Below are 22,271 nucleotides of genomic sequence, written 5' to 3' on the forward strand. Positions count from 1 at the left end.
TAAGCATATATTATTCATTGCGTTGTAGATTTTATTAATTGTTCAGAATATGCCTTGGTCACGTGCAGTGTTCCCTCTAAGCTGAGTTAGTGTGAGCTAGCTCACAGAATTTTAGCCTCCAGTTCACAGATTTTTGTCTTAGCTCAGGGAGGATGACTCCAGAGCAAGCTAATTTATGCAGTAGCCAAATCACTCGCTCACAACCTTAATGCCAGCAGCTCACAAAGTAGAAATTTTGCTCACAAGGCTCCACAGCTTAGAGGGAACATTGGTCACATGCACACTCACCGAGAAGTCCATCAACCTCTGTAGGCCTTCCTTTCAAATAAATTTGTTTAGGCTCAGAGTACTGAATGCAGGAAATATTTTAAAAAATGCTAGTCTTTAAAACTTTTAAAGTTATTATGATATGATATTATGATGAATCTGGTATACCATTAATAAGAGAAAAAATATTAACCAACGCTACCAGTTAAAGGCGAATTACAATTACATTCTCCTTCCCTTTTATGTGCAATATGTCAAAGTTGTAATCCTGTAACTGAAGACTCCATCTTATCAGTTTACTGTTTGTACGCTTCACCTGGTTTAATGAACGGTCAGTGCACAAAGTGAATTTCCTTCCCCATACCTTACTTATGGCCCACACTATTGCCAAACACTCCTTGACAATCACAGAGAGGTGTTGCTCTCCTTCCACCAACTTTCTACCAAGGTAAAGGATGGGATGTTGATTTCCATTAACCTCAGTCTGACTTAACATGGCCCCTATCCCATCATTAGATGCATCTGTGTAGAGAGTAAAGGGTTTCTTAAAGTCAGGATCCCTTAACACTGGCTCTAGGGGTGTGCAAAAAAAAAAAAATTCAGCTCGATTCGGCTGAACCAAATCGGGCCCAATCTGATTCGGCTGGCCGAATGACCTCTGAATGCCACATTCGGCAATTAAAGCTGAATCGGGGCTCCTTTGGCCTGCCGAATCAGATTCGGCCAGAGGCGCCAGGGCAAGCCAAGGGAACGGGGCTCCAAGAGGGGGCCTTGCCCGGGCTCCCTGCAATGAAGGGAGCATGCTGCCTCTGCAGCACGACTAGAGGCGCGACTAGAGATTTAAAGATTAAATCCCCCCCCCAGTCGCGCAGCACAGGTGGCACGCTCCCTTCACTGAAGGGAAGGCAATTTGCCTTCCCTTCAGTGAAGTGAGCCCGCTGCCCTCCCTGGCCCGCTGAAGCAGGCGAGCAGGGGAAGGCTTCCAGAGCCACCGCCGCCCCCCTTTCCAGGCCCACTTGCCAAGGTGAGCGAGACAGGAAGGGCCCGGGAGGGAGCAGGGAGACATTTAAATGTCTCCCCATGGCTTCTCCGGGCTGCCCGTTTTACCCGGGGGGCAGGGCCACTTTTCAGGCAGTGGCTGAAATGCTGCTGAATTTTGGCGGCGGCTTTCAGCTGGGGGCTGAATCAGAATCTGATTTGGCCCATGGCTGCCTGAAAGGGGGCCGAATGGGCCATTTTTGAGGGTGCATTCGGTTCATCCCTAACTAGCTCTGTGGTTAGTAGGTGGTCAAATGCAGTTCAGTGTTCTTGTGTCCAAGTCACCTTATCTGGAAAGGTTTTCTTTATGTGTTCACACAAAGGAGCAGCAATACAACTAAATTCAGGAATGAATCTCCTATAATAACCCACGACCCCTATAAATGCTCTGATCTGCCTTTTGGTTGTGAGTCTAGGCCACTCCTGTATCACTTGTAGGTCTAAGTCACTCCTGTATCACTTGTCAGTCTAGGCCACACCTGTATCACTCTGACCCTCTCCTTAAAAAGCAAATAATTTGAGGTCTCCTCATTCCTCATCTCTGAGTAAACTTCACTCAGTCCTCCACAAATCTGTGGATGCAAATAAATCATTCTGTCCTGATCTAGGACCCCAAATCGAGACAAGTTCATTCAAAACTGAAAAGAAATGCCTCCACATCATCCCCTTTTTGATAATGTGGAAATTTCTTTTGTTCCACTGATGTACTTTCTACATTTCTCTGTGGAAGCGGCAAGTTTGTCCTTAACTGCATTTCTTTCATCTTCATATTATACATATATCTTTTTCATATTCCCTCCCTTCTATCTCCTGCTGTGCCATCTTGGCTTTTTCTTTCTCAGTGTATATGGCAAACTGTATATGTTGTTCTTTTTCTGCTTCAATTTTGGCTTCTTGTCTGCTTCTGTTTTTGCCAGATCAATTTTCATTCTCATAATTTCTATCTCCTGCCTAGGATTCTCCTCAACGGATGTGTCCTCTCCCTCACCTCCATTTGTGCCTCTCTAGGTCTATGTGGCGGTACCATTTCCGACAGGAATTCTGTGGTAATTCCTCACAAATTCATAAAGTATTTCCTTATAATAGTTTGTATTTATGATGGGACAAACTAGTTGTGGCTTATTTTCTGTATTGCACTGCTGCCACCAAATATGGCAGCCCCGTCCACTTCCCTCCCTCAGAGGCAAGATTTTTTTCCTCCATTTTTATTCCCCTTCACTGACTATGCCACACTTGTGTTTTCTTCTTGGCTGAAAAACTCTGGCTGCCCCACCCTGTCACAGTACAATATTTTGGCTGTTAGCTCAGCCTGAGAACCTGAGGGAAGGATCAGGAGCCCCCTTTAACTTAAACAACTTAAATGGTATTTGAGGCATTTTGAAATTCAAAAATAACAATATATTTTATTTAACATAGAGGGTCAGGTGAAATCAGGGGTTGGATTTTCTGAAGTAAAACCAGTACATGCATAGACTTTAGTTCTTATGTTTCAGGCTAATGAGAGTTTCTTAAGCTACTCAGAGTTACTTAAATTTTTTATGTTGAGAGGCTTTTGTTCCAGTGTTTTCCCAAACACTCTAGCACTTTCTTTGAGTATTCTCTGACTCATTTGGTTTCCAGAAGGCTGGTAACTTCTTTGTAATTTTATCCATTTCTGCCATGAACAGAACTTTTTGTATCCAGTCTTCGATTTCTGGTACTTTCTCAGTCTTCCAAAATTGTGCATAAATCATCCTCGCTGTTGTAATAAGGTACCAGAATAAAGTCCTTTTAGTCGAGTTAACTTCTTCCATTTTTAGTCCCAAAAGCAGAATTTCAGGCGCTTTCTTGAAAGAGCACTTAAGTATTTTTTGCATTTCTTTGTGGACTTTTGTCCAAAAGAGTGTAGCTTTTTCACAAGTCCACCACATATGGTAAAATGAGCCCTCATGTTTTTTACATTTCCAACATTTATTTGACATATTCTGGTTCATATTTGCAATTTTCTTTGGGGTCATATACCACCTATACATCATTTTGTAACAATTCTCTCTAACATTGGTACAGGGTGATATCTTAATAGCATTTTTCCACAAATATTCCCAGGTTTCTATGTCAATTTCCTTGTTCATATTTATTGCCCATTTTAACATTTGCTCTTTCACAGTCTCATCTTCTGTATACCATTTTAACAACACTTTATACATTTTAGAGATATCTTTTCCCCCTCCACTCTCCCATACCTTTTCCATTTCATTTTTTTCCTCTCTAAAACCATAATTTCTTTTGTCTGACCTAAAAAGGTCAGAGATCTGCATGTATTTCAACCATTCATATTCATATTCAATTTCATTCTGCTTTTTCATTACCCATTCTGTTCCCTCTTTTTTTATTATGTCTTTATACAGCAACCAATCTTTGTCTCTACGTCTTGAGTAAGATGTTAACACTTCCACTGGTACAATCCAAAGTGGCCTTACATCACCAAAATATTTTTTATATCTCATCCATACCACAAATAATGCTTTTCTTACCACATGATGCTTAAAAAAGCTATCCATTTTTGTTTTGTCATACCATAAATATGCATGCCAACCAAATCTACAATCATGACCTTCTAACCCCAATAGCTTATCATTTTCTAATTTCACCCATTGCTTCAACCAGGTCATACAAACCGCTTCATAATATAATCTGAGATTTGGTAGCTGTAGTCCACCTCTGTCCTTGGCATCACAAAGTATTTTCATCTTAATTCTCGGTTTCTTGCCTGCCCAAACAAACTTTGATAGTTCTTGTTGCCACCTTTGCAGCAAATCTGTCTTACTAAGTATTGGTATTGTTTGGAACAGGAACATCAAACGTGGTAGGACATTCATTTTTATAACTGAAATTCTTCCCATCAGTGACAAGTTCATTTTGTCCCATTTCTTAAAGTCTTGGGTTAACTTAGCCCATAGTTTTTCATAATTGTTCTTATATAAGTCTATATTCTTTGCAGTTAACTCAATGCCTAAGTATTTCGTCTTCTTTACCACTTCACATTGTACCAAATTTTGTAGTTCCACTTGTTTTTGTTTCGTCATATTTTTGCAAATAAGCTTCGTTTTATTCTTGTTTACATAAAATCCTGCCAATTCTCCAAAATCTTTTATTTTTTGAAATAGTAACGGTAACTCTTCCGTCGGGTTTTCCACAATAAACATTACGTCATCTGCAAAAGCACGGTATTTATATTTAAAACCTTTATGTGTCAAACCCTTAATCTCTTGATCTTGTTGTATTTTTTGTAAAAGTACCTCCAACACCCAAATGAACAATAGCGGTGACAAGGGACAACCCTGCCGAGTACCTTTCTGTACCTTGAAGCTATCGGTCAATTCTTTATTTACATTCAGTGTAGCTCTTTGTTCCGAATAGATAGCTTCAATACAATTTCTGAACTGTTGTCCCGTATCAATTTTTTCCATCATCTGTAACATAAACTTCCAATTAAGATTGTCAAATGCTTTTTCCGCATCCACAAACAAAAAAGTTACCTCTTTTTCAGGGTGCTTTTCATAGTATTCCACTGCGTCCATTACTATTCTTACATTATCTCGAATTTGTCTTTTTGGCAGAAAGCCCGCTTGATCTTCTGAAATCACTGTTTGTAAGTAGTTTTTCACTCTTTCTGCAATAATTTTTGCAAAGATCTTATAGTCATTATTTAGGAGAGAAATTGGCCTGTAGTTCTTTACATTCGTTAGTTCTTGGCCTTCCTTTGGTATCAATGAAATGATTGCCTCTTTCCATGAGTCTGGCACTTTCTTGCACATCCGTATGTCGTTGGATAAAGCTTCCAGGGCCGGGACAAGTTCCTCTTTCATTTTTTTATAAAACTTCGCGGTAAATCCGTCCGGCCCTGGCGCCTTCCCCAACTTCGCTTCTTCAATTGCCTTCCTCACTTCCTCTGTTTGGATTGGCCCATTTAGTAAATCTTTAAACTCTTTGCTTATTTTGGATAGTGGAATCTCTTCTAAATATCTTTCAATCTTCTCAAGATCAATTCTATTTGCTTGAAACAATTTAGCATAATACTTGAAGAAACTTCTCTTTATACCATTAGGGTCAACGAATTCTTTTCCTTCTTCTATAATTTTGGTTATCATTCTTCTTTCTTTTCTTGCTTTGAGTTGCCAAGCTAGATATTTCCCCGGTTTATTCGCCCCTTCAAAAGATTTCTGTTGTAACTTCTTTAAATTCCAATAAAGCTCTTGGTTCAAAAAATCATTCAGCTGTTCTTTCAGCAACTGTAGTTCTCTAATAATCTTCTTTTTCCCCGGTTTCTCTTCAGTTCTTTTTCTTTTTGGGCTATTTGTTCCAATACTTCCACTTGCCTTTGAAGTTTTTCCTTCTTTTGCTTCACATTTTGTGAGATGAGAATCCCTCTCATCACAGTTTTGTAAGCGTCCCACACTACCTGTATTGAAGTCTCTTTATTCAGATTTTGTTGGAAATATTGTTTTGTTTTTTCTTTTAACATTTCCATAACACCTTTTTTATCCAACAAATCTTCATTTATTCTCCAAAGAAAGGATTTATTCCTTTCAGTAGAGGTCCACAAAACAGGGTTGTGATCCGAGTTACATCTAGGCAGGATTTCTATTCTTTTAACTGACTCTTAAGGTCTCCAAAGGCAGTTTCTAACCACACCAGACCAGGGATCTCTGCACTCTTCAGAGCTAACTCCCTGTTTGACTGGGTAGGGAAATTCTCCTCTCACTAGAAGATCTATCCCCTTTCTTTGGCTCAAATGGGAGCCTCCATCTAACTACCCACTGGTCCTTGCCAACTTTCCTCAGTTCTCCTGTCTGTGTTAAACTGCTCTCAGTCAAGGCTGAATTCCAAATGAATTCTCCTCCTCAGTATTCAGCTGTGAAGTCTTTCTCTGCTCAGCTGATGCTAACAAACCAGATTGCTTGGAGCAGCCTGTCACTCAAGGCTCTCTGTTTCTGTGAAGAATTAACCTTTCACAGTCCTTCAACTGTTTGTCCAGCACTTCTAAGCTTTTAAAAAGTGCAGTCCATCACACATGACTAAAATCAAAGAGCAAAGACCCCATGATCAGACTTATGTTAGGCTGCATTGTCATACATAGGAAAAACAGGCATGAAGCCAGTTTGTTGCTGTGCTCACAGGTACTCCTTGCTCATCCCCCTTCTCTCTTGTGCTGAGAACTGTAATTACACTACTAACTCTATCCATGCCATACAAATGCAGCTATATGGGTTATCCTGAGTTATTTTTCTATCACTAGGTGGGATTCTCTGCTTAACCCACACACCTGCATTCATATTACATGAATTGCTAGAGTCAATGCTCAAATGCAATGCTCAGCACAAGAAAGAAGGTGTGGAAGGTGTGAGACATACACAGAAGCCTGGCAACATGCCAGTTTTGAGCACATTTTTCCTTAATAGTAGTCGCAAGCAGAGAACCCTCAGGGATTTATGGGGAGCATCTCATTTCCCTCTTCTCCACTATTTCCTCTATCACTTCCCTGAAGCCCCCATAGCCTCTCCCCTTGTCCTGATTCATTCTCTCCTTCCCTCCCACCAGCTAACCTACCTTTCTGCTGCCCTCCCTTCAGTTTTCCTTCATTCCCTACCCTTAGCAGCTTCTACCTGGAAAACCCAGTTACAAAGTGCTGGCCACCAGGCTAGGCTCAGTTGCAAGGTGGAAAACCTGCAAGAACTTACTGGGGATACATTTTCCCCTGTATTTGTTCCTTCCACACAATATTTCTTCTTTCCATCCTCCTGGCAACCCCCATATCCATACCTTTCCCTGCTTCCTTCCCACAAGCAACCTACCTTTTAATCTGACCCCACTCCTTCAGCTATATTTACTAATAATTTATTTCATTTATGCCCCACCTTTCTCCACAATGGGGATCCAAAGCAGCTTACATCATTCTCCTCTCCTCACATTTATTATCATAACAACCTTGTGAAGTAGATTAGGCTGAGTGACTGGCAAGATTACCCAGTAAGCTTCTATGGCAAAGTGGGAATTTGAATTTGGGTCTCCCAGATCCTAGTCTGAAACTCTAACCACTACACAACACTGGCATTTCTGGGGTGGCTGCTGTTTAACAGTAGCAAGCAGCCAGGCATGAGTGAGTCATGGAAGTCACATGGTTGCCTGGTGATTGCTGGTGGACCTGGCTCCAATGAGCCCTCCTTCAAATGCCAAAGTAGCCCTGGAAAGGGTCCTGTCCCCTTCCCCACATTTTACTGACAGAAACCAAGGCTTGAAGGCTGGCAGTACTGTTGTGGTTGCCTAGCAACAGCCACTAAGGGCATTCCTCTCTTAAAGCTACATGTGCTGCTTCTATTACTTCAAGGGTTAACCTCCCCAATGTTTGTTCAGATTTCAGATTTTTCTGTGAACATGGAGTTTTTCACGTCTTGTCCATTCGTGGTGCAAATCTCTGGGTTTAAGTATCTACAGATCTGACCATGTTGAGAATCAGACATATTGATGATACATCTGAACACAGTCCTGTTTCCAATGTGAGAAGGAATGCTGACAGAGCGTTGCTACACAAATTTATTACAGTAAGCCCAGTGAATTAATGGATTGCACTATATGGTAAACAAGGCTACTTCTAAAGGTAAAGTAAAATTAAAGTTTAAGACAAACATTTTAATACTTTTAATGCAAAATTGTTCTATATTGGCTTTTTGCAAATAAAACTATGCAGCATTTCATGCTATATTTTCACTACATACACAATGTACTGTCATATATGAAGTCTGCACATGAGCTTATTTGACCATGAGTACATGGGTTGGGAAAGTCTAGCTAATCCTCTCTCAATGAAGATCATGAATAATTGTACTGGCAAAGACACATGAAACATGCTAGCCAGCTTTAAAAAGTGCTTTTAGCAGCCCCTGTTGATGGTTATTGATTAACATGTTACAACAAGGGAATGTCTACATTGCTGAAAGCCAGTAACTATACACAAACTACTGATGGGCTAACAAGCTATTAATGACAGTCTGCAATTCAACACTTAATGGTCAGACTTCTTTTCTTGACCACAAGGACAAGCAGGTCACTGTTCTGCAATGTCAGAGAAGGAGACATCATTCTTTCCAGTTGGAAAAAGCTATAGGTTAGACTCTGGTTATTAACGAAAAGAAAAAACAGAGTACAATTTGCATTCCAAAATTTCTTCCATTTATTAAGTTTTACAGTTCACAGAACTAAGCAGGAACCTCTACTGGAGTTAAATGATACTGCAGTTAATCTGTCACTCAGTTTCACTGGAGAAAGTCTTTTCATTCTTAGTACTTCACTAAAATGCAATGTTCCCAAGCATTTGTCTATACAACTTTTTTCACAGCCTGAAATCCTCCACAGACACGAGTTAAAGGTGGTCTTCCTACACTGCTTGTGACAGAAAACCAACTCTTCAGCAAGACCCACATAAAGACAGGCCCATAGCCAGGATTTTTAAAGTTGGGGGGCATTTAAATTTCTTAGGGGGCACTGGCTAATCAAATTAAAAGAACACCCGGCTCCTTCCCCGCACCTGCCACCACTCAGGGACCCTGGAGTGGATGGGAGGTCGTGGGGCCTTGCCAGTAATTCAGGGGGCCTAGCCCCAAGATGCCCCACTGTAGCTAAGGGCCTGCATGAAGAACATCTTCCTAAAATAAACTCATTCCCTGTGACAACGCCCCAGGGGCAGGGAGACAGCTAACCTATGACCTTCCATATATGCACAGGCCAAGATTTTGCAGGTGTGATGCTCAAACTAAAATCTTGACTTATTTAACTATTTATAAAGACTGTTAGAAGCACTGCTTTTATCAGGTAATCAGTCTTTGCTCTGGCAGTGAGAGCTCCTTGTTTGGTTCCTGACCCAAACCCATCTCCCTTGGACTCTTTACTTCCTTTCAAGGCTCCTCCTCCCCCAGCCTTGCCTCCTTCCAGATGTCTCCCTAGGGTGCAGCCTGGGCTGACCTCAAAGGGATACGACCTCACTCCAGAAATACCCTGTCAATCAAGAGAGAAGAACAGAGCTCCAGTTGTGGAGAGGGGGCCTTAGAAGTTTCCTAATAACAAGGGCAGAATGGGTAGCAGCAGATGGTCTGTTTCTTTGGCCTGGGGTTCCCAGAAGCCCAGGTAGCAGGCAGACTTTGCTCCAAGCTATAGTAGGATGCAGTCACAGGCTGTTGGACCTTAGCCATCCTGTACCACAATGGCATTTGAAGGTACACAATTTTCTGATTTTTTTATAAAAGGAAAATAAACTAAAATTATATACAACAACCTAGGGAACGGATGGATTCTTCAGCAGCCAAGGTCAGCTCCAGAAAAAACAAGAACATTTTTTTCAGTAACCCACAGTGTGTTAATCTTATTTTACAAGTGTTTACATGATAATCACCTGTAATTTGCCAGAGCTCCACAGGCACTGTGGCACCTCTATGTGCTGTGCTACGGCTTGCTGTACAAACTTTAAAGCACTTGAACTGCATTCACTTCACCCACCTTCAGATATTCAACTTCCTATGCTAATTCAAGGCATGAATAAAAGTATGTAACCACATGCTGGTTAACAGAAGGGAAGACAACAGGCAAGATGGATTTACACTCAGTTGTACCTTATCACCAGTGCATAACAATACCTCTCTCTCTCTCTCTCTCTCTCTCTCTCTCTCTCTCTCTCTCTCTCTCTCTCTCTCTCTCTCTTTCTCTTTCAATGAGCAGCAGCAGTTTTCATTTGAAGAACATTTTGTGGCAAAACACATCACATCAGGATAACTGGGTTACTTATTTTACAGTTATAAGAATGAATTTGAGTAATTAATTGCAATACATACAAAAAAAAATTCAACTAAAAGGTTTTGATTTAAACACCTCCTTTCACTTGTACTCTACAATGCAAGCCACTTACGGTTGCTAGCTCTGGGCTTTGAAATTCCTGGAGCTTTGGGGCTGAAGTCTGAGGAAGAGTTTGGGGAAGGGAGGGACCACATCTGAGTATAATGCCATAGATTAGTTTACCCTCCAGAGCAGCCATTTTCTCCAGGGCAACTGATGTCATCTGGAGATCAGTCATGATTCCAGGAGCTCTCCAGGCACTACCTGGAGGCTGGCAACTGTAAACCCACTCCCTAACCCTCAGAAGCAGATTTTTGGTGCATGGGGAAGGGGACAAGTGGCTTCAGTGTGAAACTGAAACAAAACCCATTACACTGGTGAACTCTGCCTACTGTTCTTTGGATCTATGACATAGCTTTATAGCAAACTGCTTAATGTTCTCAAAACTAATGATATATATATATTTGATATATATCAGGCTTATGAGAGCACTGTATTTAAGGTGAAGAACCCCATATTTTCACATAGAATTCAAATATGCTTACTTAAGACAATTATTCTGCATTCAGAATATTATTTTATATCTTAGAACTGAATGGAATTTAAATGAGTATGTAATTCATAACATAAAGGCAATGCTAAAACAAAGCTGTTTACTTCTTTCAGAGATTTCAAATTACTGAAATGCCATATTTATGCATGCAATATTTGAACTGGGTTTTAAAACACAAGTTTGCTGTTTTTAGATCAGAATGCGCCAAAAATCCAACACCAAACAACTTTTTTGTTTATAATTAAGGCAATCATCAATCCAAGGATTATAGCCAATTTTATTTCATCTCGACATCAAAAAAAGTAATTAAAAAAATTAAAATCCCTTGAAATATAAGATAAATGAAAATGTAAGTGCCTTCACATAATAACAGTAAGCTGACCCTCTGGGAAATAGTTGACTTTCTCAATTCAAGGTATTCAAAGCTCATTCAAAAGTGTTCAATTGGAATGCAGATATCAAAGATGATGCAAATATTCAAGAGAAAATTAGAACTTACCAGATGTTCTAATCCAGTTTTGATGTTTCCAGCCTCCCTGCAACAGAAGAAGAAAAAGTTCTAAATAGTTGCTAAACCTTTCTCTGCCATCATTTAGTACTATATTATTTATGTTAAAAACTATAAACAGAAAATGACAAATGGTTAAAACAGATAAAACAATATAATTCCTACAGATATTAGATGGAGTAGATAGGAGAAGGAGGAGGAGATTTATACCCCGCCCTTCACTCGGAGTCTCAGAGCGGTACAAACGCCTTTCCCTTCCCCTCCCCACAACAGACACCTTGTGAGGTAGGTGGGGCTGAGAGAGCTCTTTCAAGAACTGCTCTTTCAAGGACAGCTCTTCTCAGAACTATGGCTTGCCCAAGGTCATCCAGCAGCTGCAAGTGGAGGAGTCGGGAATCAAACCCAGTTCTCCCAGATTACAGTCCACACAGTTAACCACTACACCAAATTTCGCTCCCTCAATAGGGTGGATCACATACTGGGATTGGTAAGGCCAAGTGGGAGCCATGGTAAAGAACCACCGCTGTCCTCAACTGTAGGCCTAGTGGAACATTGTTTTACACGCCCTGTGGAACTGAGCAATGTCCCGAAGGGCACACATGTTACTAGGTAGAAAGTTCCACCAGGCCAGGCCCTGGTTGAGGACAGCCAGAAATCTTTTGGGCCAGGGATCACCAGAAAGCTTTGGTCTCCTGAGCATAAAGTTCTTCAGGGGGTGCACCAGGTGAGGTGGTTCTACAGGTACACTGGTCTCTGACCATTAAGGGTCTTAAAGGTCAAAAACAAACCCTGAAGTGGACTCAGTACTCATCTTGGAGCCAGTGCAGCTGGTCAAGCACAGGTCGAATCTGTACAGTCATTGGGGTACCCATAAGTACGTGTGCCATTGCATTCTGGACAAGCTGTAATTCCTGGATCAGCCTCAAGGGTAGCCCTACATAGAGCAAGTTACAATAATCCAGTCTTGAGGTGACCGTTGCATGGATCACTGTGGCAAGGTCAGGGCTACAGAGGTAGGGGCAAGTTGTCTGACCTGGCAAAGTTGGAGGAATGCAGCCTGACAACATGTGCTACCTGAGCCTCCATTGATAAAGAGGAGTCCAGGAGCATGTCTAAGCTCTTGACGATCAGCACCGGTGTTAGCAGTGTGCCGTTGATCATTGGGAGTTGACACCCAAACCTCGGGTTGCTCCCTCCCATCTATCTTTGATGGGTTCAGTCTCAGTCAGCCCTCTCTGAAGCATCCAGCCATGGCCTCCAATCCCTCAGCCAAATTAGATGGGGCAGTAGCCGTCCGTCCATCAACAGGTACAGCTGGATGTCATCAGCATACTGGCAACAACCCAGCCAGAAACTCCGCATCAGCTGGGCATGAGGGCGCATATATATGTTAAACAACATAGGAGAGAGGACTGCCCCTTGGGGAACCCCACACACCAAAGGGTGGCGGGGCAACACCCTCTCTCCCCAACCCTGGAGGAATGAAGTAAGTCACTGCAAGGCTACTCCATGGACTCCCAATGTCAGTGAGGCAGTGGGCCAACACTGATAAGTACTTTACAGATCCTTGTGTGACAAGATTTTTCTCAGAAGAGGCATTTCTTCTCTCATGCACTGAAGGGAATGCTTTTTTGGAGATGGTACCTGCTCCATCACATGCATGCATGTAAAGAAACAAAGTGGGGGGAAATTTGGTTGATTTTTTACTAAGTCATTGCTTTACTGAGATCCAAATTTAAACGGAATTTATCTCTTTTAACTGAGTAAATTTAATAAAATTAATCAATCAAGATTTCTTCGAGTGGCAGCCTTACAAAAATACAACATTTTAAAAACAGCAGGGGACACTACTTCCAGTTGCATTTAGATTCATTTTCCTTTAAAAGCCATTTAATTTCTCATAAATGAAGTCATGTTCTCCTAGAGGTGAAAGGACTAATTATTTCAGCCACAAGGGAAACTAATATGGTCCATAGGACCTTAGTATTAGAACTTACTTTCAGTGCTCAGGCTCATCCCTGGCAATATAAAGTAACAACCTCTGACTATATATAAAATATCTCTCACCACTGAATAACCACAGCCATCTCCCATATATTTAGGATTAGAGAGAATGATTTGCAATACAACAGGACATCCAGCTAGCTTAAGACACCACAAAATTTATCTTTGAAGTTCACTGATCAACTGTCCCTTAAAACACCCCGAGAAAGTCAGACAATACAAGACAAGCTGCCAAGCCAATGGGTTAGTTCTAATCAGAGGTCATTTCGGGGGGGGGGGGAACACGGGGGATCGCAGTTCCCCCGGGTGAGGTGCAGGGGGGCGGGGCACATGACGAAGCCCCGCCCCCTGTTTCCGGCCACCCCGCTTCCAGCCCTCATTCAGCCAGGAGGAGGCAGGAGAAGAGGGAGGGTAAGTTGCTTCCTCCCCGTCTCTCCCCACCCCTGCCTGCCTGGGGCCAGGGAGGGCCTTGGCGGGGCTTCCTCGCACTCCCACTGGCCTTGCAGGTCCACCGCCGGGGCCCTGATGTCAGGGGGTATATGGCATATGCTAATGAGTTATGCTAATGAGTTCCCTTAGCTCTTTTTCTACGAAATGACCCCTGGTTCTAATGCCCAAGTTCACAGACTGAGTTGGTGGAGGGGATTTTTCTCTGCCTACCCATTCTAAAGAGCAGCTTGCTGCTGCTCTGAAAGTCCTTATGAATGATCAAGAAAACCTAACAAAGAACAAGCATACAAGCATGGAATGCTGCAGCAACAAGGAGGAATCGGGTAAAATCACTTCTCCCTCATTCACAGACACAAGCCACTTGCATAAGAAGGAGAAGGAAGTGGTTGATTTCCCCTCATCATAGCATCGCCCTGTACTGTTATGCATTTAATTAATCAGGGTCTCCCAATCCTACAGGAGGATTTCAAGAGCAAACAGCAGTCTGCTTGGGAAAGGGAGGAGTGAGGAAAGCTCTGATTCACCAACTTATGTGAATTTTTCCACCAGCTCTATTGGTCAGGCCGTGATAAGCTCCAGTCCATTGATTGCCACCACTGAGGTCACAACCAACCTTGCTTCTCCCAGGGGAGGTTCCCCCACACACACTTTGCACCATCCCTACGTGACACTATTTTTCTAAAATTTGCAATCTGACAGGCTATTTCTGTCCTTCCAAAAGTCAACAAAAGAGTAGAATTCCATGAAAGATGACATCCCCCTATCCCAAAAAACCTATTTAAACAACCAAACACTCATGAACTGCAACACTAATATTAACATCTTTAATCCAGGTGGGAGGGTAGTCTAGTTCCTAATGTATTTGATACAATACAGCACAACACAGTTCAAAAATTTAGCCAGGCTCAGGGAAGCCCCAGGCAGTTGAAGGAAGTCTGACTGAACCACATGAAGATCCCAGCAGCCTTGTCGCTTTGGAATAGAGCCATGCAGATGTTTTCCACAGTCAGCTTGACAGTTTACACTCAATGCAAGAGGCTGCTGTTGCATTTGCTGGGGGAGGGGGGTCTACAGGTGGTTAATACACAGAAGTTTAGGCTGTGAGGACTTCCCTGACTATATTCAGAATGGAGAAAAGGCAGAGGACTTGGTCTACAGCCTCACACCAACTGCTGAAACACTCTGGAGAACCAAAACAATTAAATTTATGCTATTATCTTGAATTATGTTAATATCTATTCTGAGCTCATGAATTGTGTTCATGTCTATTCTGAGTTCATACTGCTAGAACTGACTCTATGTGCTGCTCTATTTAGTTGGGATGGTTTTCACGCCCTGGCTAGGCATTTTTTAACAAAACTGTGGTTTATCCACAATTAACTAAATCAGTTATTAAATGTGTATTTCTCATGCTAGCTGAAAGGATTACAGCATACATAGAGAAAAAACAAAATTAATAAATAACTAAAATCTACAGCTACAAGGAACTGATGTAAACAACTTAAGAAAATCAAAATATAGTAGCAATGACAATACTCCAGAATTATTAATCATACTGTGAAGTTGGGTGGGAAGACTGGGTGAAAACATCTACTTCAGACTACCAAGTTTTGAGACACGCGGAGCAGACTTTTAATAATGATGGTGCACTTCACTTAGGAAGATACATAAGAGAATCTAAAATCATTATCCCAAGGAGATCAAGAAAGCTCCCACTCTCCTGGCTGTCCACAAACTATGCAAAACTGAAATATTCAAGAGGGCTTTTCTTCTTTTCCTGTACAAATTGGTTCACAAACATACCTGGATAAATTATGGGTACTGGGGTCTCTATCGCTGTGTATAGCTTATTGTAGTATGATCCGGTTATGTAATCTCTGTGTCACTTATTGAGTCATGTCAATACTTATGCTCTGCTTCAGTTCTTTCTGATGGTTCCAGACTACCGAATGTCCCATTTTGTTGACTGTACTGACTTTACTATGTGTAATCTGCCTTGAGTCCCTGTGAGAAAGGTAGACTATAAATAACATAAAATCATCATATCTGCACTGGATACCATCTTAGGCTAACTGAGCCTTGCAAACACTTTTCAGAGAGCATTTTCTGATCGCCACTATTCACCTGGGGCCTTACTCTTATTGGCCTAATCCTCCTATGCCAGAGACATTTTCAACTAGAGATCTCCTTTCCTGAGACACAGAGCAGAAAACCATCATGGCACAGCACTCTGCTTTGCAACCAGGAAACAACAGCATGGGGCTATCCATGCTGACTCTTCCCACTTTAAATAACTAGGACAGGAAACTGGGATACTGCTGCAGCATTTGTGATGAGATGACCAATCACAGAAACTACTCACCATCAGGGCAATTTACAAACACAATAGATATACGTATGCAAATTCTAATACAGTCTTTTAAATATTTCCCAAAGGTCCATAAAATACTCTACAGCAATACTTGTTGTAAAGCTGTATCCATGTTTTAAAATATGTTATAAAATCTAAGTACATAGCTGTTCTTGTACAGTTTAGTTTTTTTTAAAAGCCACCAGAAAAAGTTGGACTCCATAAATGCTTAAAATAATAATCAAAAGTTACTGCACCGCATCATGCATTATTGAGAGAATGCAAGTCCTGTATTTATGCTGTGTGGTGCCAAAGGTCCTAATGAACTTAATTGCTGGGAAGCAAGACTCAGGTCATTGATACAGGGAGCTTCCAGCTAATGGTATCAAATCTGTCCTCTTTAGTGGTCTGTCTCCTGTGCTGTCCCTGTCATGACTTCATCAATATTTGTGCAACTCCTTTTGCTCTGTGCTGAAAGCAGACTTAATTCAATTATAGATCTCAAAACTGATAAAATGGTCCTGAAGTGGAAAATGGGAAGAGATTATTGGCAAATGAATAAAGATTAGTATCGAGCTAACACACGAGAGTATAGCAGGTCTTTTTTTTTTTAATCATTCCCTGTCTTAAGTCTTCTGGGAACAGTGAGTTTCCCTTCCCCTCATGCAGCGCATTGATTTCTGAATTAGACTGCAATATTAAATAATTAATATACTTGCCATGATTGATGTTTTGCATTAGTTGAATATTAGGTTATCAATCAAAATCCACTTGGTTTAATGTAATAATATTGAAAAAGTGTCACTGTCTGTTCATCCAATTTGTAGTTGAAGGAGCACAGAGAGTAATATTGGTGTAACACAAGGTTCTAAAGGAGGAAATGCTGTAGTCGAACATCCATAAGGCTAACTGAGACATGCTGAGGTTGTCCTAAATAAACTTTGTGACACCCATCACTATCAAGGCATTTGTCCTTTCAATGAACAGACATGATGTATGCATTATGCAAAATAACCTAGGTAACAAATAGTTGACACTTGCTCAGAATGGCCAGAATCAAAAGAACCATGGGATTAACCCAGGGAAACCACTGCAAGGCTGGTGTTGTTGTTTTTTAATGGTAACCTCCCATGCCATGCGGCAAATCACTTTTGAAACTGAAGGTAGTTTCAAACATGGTTTCTGATATGGCATGGAGGTCTGCTGTTCAAAGACAAAAAATCTCATTGAACAAATGTAAGGGTACTTACTGCTTTTGCCTAAATCAGGCCTTCACAAATTTTCTTTGGCTCTAGGACCCAGTCCTGAATATTTAGGAGCCAATATCATTTCAGTCTTCAGGGTTTCATATTTTAATTTCTGAATACTAGGTGCTATAAAGAAATTTCTAGGCACCATGGCAAGCTGGCACCTGGGATTTGTCAAGCCATGGCCTAAGCAGCATTTGGATCCCTATGTTGAGCTAATTACACAATTAGTGCAGCAATCTTAAACAAGTATGTTATGAAAATATCAGTCACTATTGTCTCACTAAGAGCTTTTGGAGGCACAATCTATAGTAAGACTTATCCTCCTTAATACCAGAAAGTGCTAAAACTGATTAAAATTCACTCTGAGCAAGAACAACAATATATTTGTAACCATTCACAGATAATTGCTTTAAAACATGACAGCCGAAGAAAACATTGCCAACATTAATTTAAATAACCATCAACATGTATATTGCAGATTTTTTAAACTCTGTATTTTATACAATACTACGCCCCCACACCAATTACTAGACCAGTCTCTCAAACAATTAGCAGCCAAAGTGCAATGGGTGTGATTCAGAACTATTAAAATGCATGGAAGCATTCCATTGATTGTGTGCTGGGAGGTAGATTGCTGCCCTAATGTATTTTGATACTTAAAAGAGGTATAATTTACTTCTCTTTGTCTTGCATGCCTATTTTGTACTCATGTTTTTCTTATGTCTTCATCACTTTCCAATAGAAAGCGCGCTCTCACACAAATCCATTGGTAGGGTAAACAAACAAGCATTATACTCATTCTGTGTTGGATGAAGTCTATAAAGGTCTGCAACAGACACTTAATAATTTTTCCAGCTCATAATTACATTGTTCAGAATCACAATATGGTTAACTGCTGAATCTAGCAAAACTGTAACTCCACAGATAGTACTATCTTGTGTGAGGAAGCATCACTGATTTACAGTGCACAAAAACATCAATTTGCACACCATAAATATCTATATAAAGTGTATGATTGCACACATATACAAAACTCTCAGACAACATTAAACTTGTTTATGATAACTGTATCATGGTTCATACAATTAGAAACTCACAAATAACATAACGAACAATAAACTACATTTAACAAATGGCAGAGACTACAAAAATAAAACTTTGTGCATAAAAATTAATGCTCTTTTCTGTGTCATAAGCAATGCTCTGTATCTGGATAATTTCAGTACAGAAAAACCATGTTCACTATTGATGAACTATGATTGCTAATTAGTAGCATCACACTCTGCCAACCCAATTTTTAAGTGTTAAGCCTTCAAATTACATGAACCAAAATGATAGATTAATGGCAGGACAGACATCATTTCACAGAAGCTCATCCTCCAGGTTTATCTGTCTCATGGACAAGATACTTCTTTTCTCTTTATGAATACCTGTTGACACTAAATTTCCACTTGGCAGGCAGTTGGCAGCCATTATACCAGATCTAGCAACTTCCTAATGTGATTTAAAACAGGGGGGAAAGACATTTATTAGCTTTATTGTTGTTGTTCAGTCGCACAGTCGAGTCCAACTCTTCATGACCCCATGGACCAGATCACGCCAGGCCTTCCGGTCTTCCGCCGTCCTCTGAAGTTTGCTCAATTTCATGTTCGTTGCATCTATGACACTGTCTAACCATCTCATCCTTTGCCGTCCCCGTCTTCTTTGACCTTCAATCTTTCCCAGCATCAGGGTCTTCTCCAGAGAGTGCTCGCTGAGTCGCTTCTTATTTGGTGGCCAAAGCTACTTTACATATTATTCAAAAGGAAAATGGTGGTTGCTAAATGTTTTCTAAGGACTGTTTACAGCAAGAGTCCTAATTCAGAGGGATGAAGATTACTGCCCAGATGTGGTAAGGTAGAGTGATAGTACTTGCCAGTAATTTTGATCCACAGCCTGCTGAGTAATGGGCTGCACTGAACTATTGCTTAGTGACTCATAGTGCCTCATCTTCCAGCCAAAAGGCACTTATCCTGAGGAATACGGTCCAGTAGAGGTATCATCTTCTCAAAGCGCTGACAGATTGGCATGCACACTGCACACTGCAATGTTGGCTATGTTATGGCACAAGGGACATAAAAACAGAACTCGCATCCCATGTTGTCCAGTGTGCACCCTTCCACATCTGGTGGTGAGGAATGGACTTTCTGCTTATTCTTAGGTGGGGGTAGGATGTGAACAAGTAGGGATATGATGTCTGTTGTAGCTTGTACATGCCCTCAAGACAAGTAACAACGGGTAGAGCGGAAGAGGCTTTCATCCTGGCATCTGATGACTTGCAGGAGGGCAGGCAACATGGGCAGAGCTACAGAGGCACGTGATTCATTATCCCTAAGGTAGAAGACATGGTCCTCAACTGGAAGGAATGGCTGTTGGATTGTGCCGACTCACTATGTTGGCCATTTTGCAAAAGCTGCTCGGAATAGTGATTCAGATGCTCAGAGGGTGAAGCCAGTTTTAGATAGAATACCAGGGGGGTTGGAAAGGAGTCAGATGCCCTATCCAATCATGCCTGACTGGGAGGGGGCACAGTGTTCAGTTTCAGAATCACAAATGGGACTGCTCAGCTGCTCATATTCCATTGAAAATGAAATGCTAGTTAAGCCATCTTGAACTTGAGATGATGTGGCTAATAGAGGCCGAGGCTGTGGGGTCCAGGAAGGTGTTCAGTTTTGAGATGGCCATTGAAAAGGGTGCTGAACAGAAGGGGCCTCTCAGTCCCAAAGTGGTTAAGAGAATTTGTGCCATGAAGTAAGATTTTATATCAAGACAAATCAATGGACTAAGTGGTATGTGGTAGGCATGACAGAATCACCAAGGAACCTGATGGTGGATTTTTGGAAATGTGCATGTCCCTTTCTGAGATATGGCAGTGAGGGATGAAGAGTGGTATGAGGAGTAGGCTGACAGATGATCCCAATGGTGCTGGTCCCAAAGTGTATGGGATTGAGGAAATGGTGATGGCACCTCAAAAATGACTCCCAGTGCTCTTGGAATAGGTATTTATAGGAGTCCTAATGAAAAATCCCTAGTTCAAATAGAACCATAGTGGGAACACTCTCAGGATCAAGGAGAAGAGTTATAAAATGAATGACCTCTGGAGACCTCTCTTGAAGATGGAGAGGAGGAGACAATGTCCACCGACATGTTCTCTATTAGATCCTCAGAAACACAGTCCACATACAGGACATCATGGATCCCAGAACATGAGGAAGTGGTGCAGTAGCCATGGGAAAGTGCTTTGGAACCTCCCCAAAATAGGCACAGCAGAAACAACTGCCAACCGCTCAGGCCCACTGACACCAAAAGGTTCTGTCAAATGGGATGGTGTTAGAGCCACTGTAAAGGCTGTGCTCTTACGGTCCTTACCTTTTTCTTTCTTGGGCGCGAAGAAAAGGGGCTTTGGCTCAGAAAAGGACTTCAGGGTATGCTCCTTAGTGGTATTTGGTGCCAATGCCATATCTAATGTCAGGATTGAGAATGCCTGCTGCGTCAACCCAATGCTACTCACTTAGACACAGAGGGCACTTTGGGTGACTGTCTGTAGTGGGCAATGTCCCCCACAGAGCTTTAAGTTATTCCTTTTTGCCAAAAAAAGGAGGAAAAATGTGGTGGGGGAAGAGGTATGAGAATTTAAGGCGCCTCCCCGTCTGCTGTCCCCTGACAGGAAAAAAGGAAATAAATATGCCTAAAGGGCAAGACAAAATTAAAGGCAAGGAGGGAAAACAATACTTTGTCAGCAAAAATAGATCTGGTGTGAAAGGGTAAAGTTTGATAGAAGTGGCCTGGCTCGCAAGATAAGTTCTTTGCAATCTCTGCACAGTGCAGTCAAAAAGCTGAGCTGGAAATGCATCTCCTCAGAGCATGTGTGTTCCTACCAAGTCTGCCTAGAGCAAGGGTTCCCAACATGTTGCTTGTGGGGCACCATGGCATCTGCCAAGATCTTTCCTGACACCCACCAAGTGCTTTTAGAAAGTGGGCGGGGCTAGGTGGGGCTTTTGCACAGCAGGGCTGCTGATTGGCTGTGCAGATTATAAGGCATTGTTTTAAACAGAGTTTCTGCCTGAAAATATTGAAGATATTTCTATATCTCAGAAAGGGACATGCACACTTCCAAAAATCCAGACATTTTGTGGTAAGAATGTGGGGGCAATCATAACATGATCATGTGTTTCTACATTACAGTTCCTAAAAGGCTTCACTTCTGCATTCCAAATTATTTGCAAGCAATTATGGAAGACCATATTTGAGGTTGTGAGGGGTTTTAAATACTGAATTTCAGTCACTGGGAAAACAATTCACCAAAGCAAAGACAGACTAGGACAAATCTTTGACCAAGCCCGATGCTACACTTTTCCTGGAAAATGCATGACCCAAATTCCTTGCCTGACTCATTACCTCCATCTTTATCACTTCCATGTGCAGAAGAACTCACCAAGTGCAGAAGAACTCACCAAGAGAATCCAAAGAACTCTAATACAGATGGGTTCAGGCATCTCTTCAAGATGAAGGCAGAAATTATAGAAGTTACAGGCCAAGGTATGTGTAATGTTAATCCATGGCATTTCAGGGATTGCACATTTAAGACATAAGCAGCGTGTAGATATTACACTGAAAATGTTTTGGTCCTGACACGAGTTATATTTCATTTAAAATAAATAAATTCTGAAAACACTGACCAGCACCAATACCTGTCAACACCACAGCAACAGATTATGGTACTGAATCCAAGATCCAACATGGACAAAACAGTCAACTTTCCACAATCTAAAATCAACAGCAGACCATACATCACATTCGAGTTTCTACCTAGCACAAGAGCTGGAATCTTTATTTATTTTGTTCTGTTTTTAGGCTTATACTCCACTCTTCCCCTGGGTCACAGGGCTCCAGTGGGCTCACAACATTCAACAAAACAATCTATAAATAGAGATAAAAATACTTATAAAA

General features: G+C 41.4%; 1 protein-coding gene across 1 annotated transcript in view; it reads right to left on the reverse strand.

The window, feature by feature from the left end:
- The window catches only part of LOC107116769 (serine/Arginine-related protein 53-like), a gene marked incomplete at its 3' end in the record, with an annotated part of 151,815 nt that overhangs the window by 27,228 nt on the left and 102,316 nt on the right, over positions 1-22,271 (reverse strand). The window contains exon 5 of the mRNA XM_015418767.1: positions 11,220-11,256. Within this exon, the coding sequence (XP_015274253.1) occupies positions 11,220-11,256 (37 nt within the window). The remainder of the gene's footprint in view (positions 1-11,219; positions 11,257-22,271) is intronic.

This window comes from Gekko japonicus, unplaced genomic scaffold (genome assembly GCF_001447785.1).
Source record: "Gekko japonicus isolate JY-2015 unplaced genomic scaffold, Gekko_japonicus_V1.1 scaffold1036, whole genome shotgun sequence".
NCBI classification, from domain to species: Eukaryota; Metazoa; Chordata; class Lepidosauria; order Squamata; family Gekkonidae; genus Gekko; species Gekko japonicus.